The 6,270-nt window shown below is 39.8% G+C and overlaps 1 protein-coding gene across 1 annotated transcript in view; it reads left to right on the top strand.

Annotated features, from left to right (window-relative positions):
• The first annotated feature begins 2,576 nt into the window (after window positions 1–2,576).
• The window catches only part of LOC109957670 (dipeptidyl aminopeptidase-like protein 6), a 72,025-nt gene continuing 68,331 nt past the window's right edge, over window positions 2,577–6,270 (top strand). Inside the window, exon 1 of the mRNA XM_020595746.1 lies at window positions 2,577–2,659. Coding sequence (XP_020451402.1) covers window positions 2,603–2,659 — 57 coding nt within the window. The 5' untranslated portion in view covers window positions 2,577–2,602. The remainder of the gene's footprint in view (window positions 2,660–6,270) is intronic.

The raw sequence follows: 6,270 nt of genomic DNA, 5'->3' as shown, positions 1-6,270 counted from the left end.
AAAAAATCCCTGGACTGAATTAAATCCTACTGTGGTAAATAAACTGCTTATAGACTACAGTGAATGAAACAGGATCTGAAAGCAGCACACGACTCACCGCAGTCTTATATACCATTTTGACAGGAAAGGCTGTATTGATAACAGGATCTTGGGAACACTGATACTTTGCTACTGTCAGCTGATTTCTTGCTAAAAAGATGTACAGAAAATTACTGAGCTGAAACATTAGCACAGCAGCCAGAGAGGACACAGTTAACTGTCTTCTTCGGGTGTTTTTTTTATTTTTTACCATCAGTATCACCATGTTTTTCAGGAAAAGTATGGAAACAAGCCAATACACAATGAACCAGTAAGTGTTTGATTTTATCATGTCAGCAAGTTAATCCAATTTGTCAGGTAGAGAGAGAATCATAAATTAACAAATTTGGATGAATGTTTGCTCCAACCTTAGATCATACATCTAAATTTCCAGCATTTTATGTTTATCTAAAATAACTGTAGTAGATTATACCAGGCTGAAAGCTGCTTTCTTTGCTTTGGTAATAATGCAGGTTGGTGATTAAACTGTACAAAGCTTGTTCATAAACACAAACAGACAGAGACAAAAAGAAAAGAAGGAACATCATAAAGCATATTTGTTAGGCAGATTTTCCTATATTCACTCTAATTCTGATTTCCACTTCATCTGGGTTTGGTGTAACTCAGTTCCAGGTCTAAAACTCCTCTTGAGCATTTCCACAACAGTATAACAGCTATAATTGGTCTCCTGTGGCTTTAGAGCCCCTTGCCTGTTCTTCCATTAACACCATCACAGAACTATCTGGCTGATGGCCATGTTGCTGATCTGAAAATGGTGGCTTTGAGATGGAGGATACTTCCATGCTGCTCAGCCCTTTGTCACACATACAGTACACACAATGTTTATACTTTGTATGACTGCTTTTCAGGAATACACAAAAGCATACAAAACTGTCTTGACATTGTCTTTTTAAAGAAGCACGATTAAAAAACAAATACTGTAATACAGTTGTAATTATTTTAGCATGCAATCTAAATGAACCTGCAAATGACACTTTTACCACTAACACCATGACGGCCCAGCAAAGAGCACAGTTGCTGTCTTGCTTTATTGCGTCTTCTTTATCTATCTTAAAGGGGAGGAGATGCATTTTGTGTTGCCTTGTTACCCTTTCACCTAAGCACCCCACTTGGAATTGTCAACTAAACTGTGCATTTCTACTGTTAAATTATTTATGGTCCAACGCCAGTGCAACAGTTCTTCAAGTCTCAATAGAGAGTTGTATCAAGGTTGTCTTTAATGACCACCCACTGTAATCAGATATGCACTTGTATGATTTCAGCCCTGACCTGTGATCCCAGCATCGTACAAGCCTTAAAGAAGAAGAGTAGTGGACTCACAATCAAAGGATTTACACAAATTCCCTTAACTAAATGTCAGTCACTTTTGTTGTTGACAAAAGAAAAGTCTGTCTTTTGTTCCTTCTAATTAGCTGCAGATGAAGTTGGAGAAAACTCCCCAGCACCAGCTCATTAGTATTTGCAGTGTTCTGGCACTTATAGCTCCCTGTGGTTCCACTAAATTCACACTTTATTCTTTTTAATGAACTCTTTGCATCCCCTCCCTCATTAGAGCTATGGGAAAAATATTAACCGCCAAAGGACCACAGCGTGACATGGTTTCGCCTTTGATCACCACCCACCGCTAAAAGCTCCTAACTGGGGGCTTGATGAGGAAGTTTCTGCCCCGAAACAGAGGCGAAGTGTCTAGATAACTGGATCAGAGAAGCATACAATTCGTAAACGTTGTGAAAGCAGAGTCTGGACCGCTTCAGGTAAGCAGAAGCTATAGATGCTGGCCTATAATGATTAGGATATATTTACCCTTGCGCCCAACAATAGCGCTTTTAGCCAGTCAAACCCATCCTCACTAAGTTCTGACAGTTTAGATGGTGCATGAACTTTTCAAAAGTCTGGTAATGAGGCGGCCAGTACACCCTCATATTCAACTAAGTGGATTCAGACAGCTCAGTCAGACTTGGGCACTTTGAGGATTGCAGTTTCTCGCGCCCGGGGAAAGGATACCCACATGCAGTTTGCTGATAAAGCGGCTCCTTTTCACTTACCTCTCTGTACATGCATATTTAACCGAGTGCACCATTTTGAGCAACACTTCTGCACAAAGCTATAAAAGAATCTTTTGTTGCTGACTGGAGATCAGTGACTTGTTATGGGGAAACGTTCTATTCCGTCTCTGTGCTGCCAGCGCGCAGGCAGATAGCGCACACTGTTCATGCAGCATAGAATCTGTGGAGAGAGGTTGCGCTGCTTTACCACTGGACCACACTTTCAGGAAACATTACTGCAGGTGGGTGGCGTTTAATCTCGCTTGAACTCAACCCCGGACAATGTCAGTGAACGAAAATCCCTGTGTGATTCCTGCAGGTTATTATTGGCTGGGTGAGTGCGTGCGTGCGCGCTTACGTGTGCAAGAGCGAGCAAGAGAGAGAGGGAGATCAAAGTTGATTGTTCACTCCTCTTCAGGTGAATAGTTTTGTTCTGCAGATCACTGGTGTTTGTGATCATGAACTCATCAGCAGGCGCAGGAACCTTCCGCAGGGGATCCACCAAGAGGCAGAAGGTAATTCATATTTAAACCTTTCTACTTCTTACTCACATTCAGCTGGCATTTATTTGGTGTATGAGCTTAAAATCCACCGTGTTTTGGCACTGCGTTGTTGGAGTATACTTTTGAAGGCGCACCGATGCAAGACGGTAAAACGATCACACTCATATTTCTTTGCTGTTGACGTGATGTGGTCTTTTGGTACTTATCTCAGTTTTTAACTTTGTGCAGTACTTTTTTAGATTAGATTCAGAGTCTGCATTCTTTGTCGAAATGGTCATATACCTCGTTGCAGTTTTGTTCATTTTAATATTATATTTCCTACTAATTTATTTCTAGGGTAGAGTACTTTGTATCAGGAATTTTCTGGGAACAATAAGTGTCACAAATGTGAAACAAATCCCTGCTGGTATCAAGGCAAAGACTCTTTCTGAAGATATGACTTCACAGGTATGGTTTTTCATTTGATTAAAGAGCCCATGGCATGTTCATTTCCAGCCATTTAATGTTTAATCTTGGGTACCTCTAGATTAGCTTTGCACCCATCATAACTCCAAATAGTCTGTAATTAAATCACAAGAAGAGCCAACTCCTGAATATGAGAGAATAGTTCGTGAACCCGCACAACTCCTCCGGTCAGGAGTATGAACAAAAAACTTTGACAAATAAGCTACCTTTTCAACAATGACATTACCTCAAATCCTACCTGACATGTTCCAGCCAGAATATGAAAGTAGGCAGCACGACGAACCACAACGGCATTAATGAATTTGAATTTCTCCTCCATGGATCCTTCAAAAATCCCCCATGTGACAGGTGACCCTGTTTCCAAAGAAGTGAAATTAACAGGTAGTGTTGCACCGACAATAACATGATGAACTGTTAGAATCTTCTCGCCAACCCGCAACACATCACATGCTGCATGCACCCTGGCCTCAAGCAGTCAAAACAAACGGGTACTGTGCTCTGGGGGAATCCAGTGTTGATGAACTGATCATTCACTGCCCCAGGGTGTTTCACTGGCTGGTTGATTGTAGGTTACACCCGATCAGGTAAAACAGCGAGTCACTGTACAGGAACATTCCTGGACATGCAGTAAGCTCAGACCCTGTATTTTTCTCCACATCTTCTGGTCACAGTGCAGCAGCAGGAGGTCAAATATATCCACGAAACCGGGTGCAGTCGAAATATTCTGTTTTAAAATGGCAACTGTGGATGTCAGGCAAGCTGACATGAACGCACACAGCCAGGAGTATATGGCCATTTAAGAAAATTCATAAATTATTGCATAAGACTTTACATAGTTGGGGGAAAAAACGTCTCGTCAGTGAGAGCTTGCAAGACTTGTATAAACTGAGTTGCTTCTGGATAGAAGCACAACAACATATAGACCTCGTTTTTTTGATCTTTCAGTCACATTTAAGATGATAAATCCTTATTGTAACATTGTAGATAAGTCAGAAAACACAAAAGCATGCCATGGGCTCCTTAAGACTCAATAGACCAACTGAACCATCTGAAAAGTTCATGTCCTAAATTAGGTTATTCATCTGTAAACAAATTATATTGTACTGAGTAGAACCTGGTTATCATTTTCTATTTCCTTACAGCTCTGACTTGATGTATATTATCAACTTTTGCTCTGTACTGAGTGCCTGTCATCGTTATTCTCTCTCTCTCTCTCACTCACACACACACACACACACACGCACACACACAAAGTACAAATAACCCACAGAGAGAAAAGCATCTTTAAAAAAATCGGATCTGCCCTCTAATGTCCATGCAATAGTACTCCCATAATACCATTTCCGAGCAACACTTGCATAAAAGATCCAGTTAACTTGGATACACAGGGGACTGCATCGACTGAGTTTTCAATAAGTGACAAAAATATGCTGATGGATAAATCTGTTTCCCTGTATGTCTGCGAAGAGGCTGTGAAATACATATTTAAATTGTGACAAATCTGTCTACCTCTAGGGGGCATGTCAGCCCAGACAATGTTTTCAGATCATGAGCTAGTAGGCTATTTTTTTTTAGATATCTCTGAAAGCTGAACGAGACGAACAGTATGGTGCCACAAATATTTCTTTAGATTCAATTGTCCTCACTGATGTATAGCATTCTACATACAAACCTGAAAACAATTATGAAAAGCTTGATGATTTTTGTCCCATTAATTCATTGAGGTTTCACAGTTCTGCTTGTTTTGTTTGAGATCATAGTATATCATTTAGTCTTGTTGTGTGGCTGCTTTCTGTGGGGATTCACTGCTGCCTGGTTTACCATAAATCAGATTTGGACTGACTGTTGATAGCATACAGTGCTCACATCAACCCATCCTGGAGTTAGTCTGCCCCCTGCTGGAAGCACCGAGACACACACTCACTTGAGATGATACTTCTTCGTCAACCTGTTCCAGTTCCTTTGCATCCTAACAGATTTTCATCTTATTACTATGGCTTTCCCTTCTCACAGTCAGTTTCCTTCAAATAAACGCCATTACTGTGATGATAAGCTTTACCCCTGTGCATTCTATATTTCTCCTGACACCACATACAGCTGAGTTCTATAGAAACTTGCCCCTGATGTCTTCAAGTTTTAAGTTTCTGTGACCAATTTTTGACTGTTTAAGGACTCTCAGGCATGGCCTATTAAAATTTACCATAATCTGTAGTCAATTTGCATTGAAAAGAAATCATTTGGTCTGGCTGTGGATATCAAAGCTGCCTATACCCTTCTCCAAGGACAGAAGAAATCTGGAGAAAATGCAGATATGTCTTCACTAAAATTCATTATGCCTGATTTGGTTGTTATGATCATGCCCTGAAATGAGTTCACAGTGACTTACAAAGCAGACCTACCAGCTGAATCTATGGATGCTCTTAGAATCATCATTTTGTTTTGATTCTTTTCTTCCTGTCCACTTTTCTCCTTGTTTTTTCACTGATGGATGCGTTGAGTAATTGCAGCAATCATCAGCATTACACTTCATTAGGATATGAACATTGAACAAGTCGCAGCAAGAATAAACCTGCTTCTCTTCATAGGCGAGTGTCAAAATCTCACATCATCAGCCACTGCAATTATGATGGTTCAAGCTTTTAATCCTATTAATAATCATTTTTAACAATGCCTTGAGAGTGAGAACAATGAAGTTTCAATTTAAAAGTTAAAATGACATTTATGTAATTTAGATAAGAATGATGGCTGTACCAGAACTTAACGTGTTATGTATTGTGCATTAAATGCACTTGTTCACCATCTAGATAGTTTCATTTTGATCCTTTAAAAGTTGATGAATCATCATTACTGTTGTTTATAGCATTGCACTCGGCTTTTTGCGGTGTTTAGCACTTTGTAAGCTGCTTCTGCTAATGTGGTGAAATGGTTTTGATGTTTTCTGTAGAGATTTATACCTATGTCAGAATCAGCTTTATGGGCCAGGTGTGTTAAACACATGAGGAACCTGACTCCAGTATGGTGACTCTGTGTGCAATGTTCTTAAGGCAACGAGTAAACAAGATAAAACTGAGAGAACAAGGAAAAAAAAAAAAAGTGCATTCATGAAAAAGGAATGTGCATTAGGAAAATAAGAATAAAATACTTTTATATGTGTGTAT

The sequence above is a fragment of the Monopterus albus genome, unplaced genomic scaffold (genome assembly GCF_001952655.1).
Source record: "Monopterus albus unplaced genomic scaffold, M_albus_1.0 scaffold28.1, whole genome shotgun sequence".
NCBI lineage: Eukaryota > Metazoa > Chordata > Actinopteri > Synbranchiformes > Synbranchidae > Monopterus > Monopterus albus.
The sequence above is the reverse complement of the archived record's forward strand: the minus strand, read 5'-3'. Positions and strand labels throughout refer to the sequence as shown.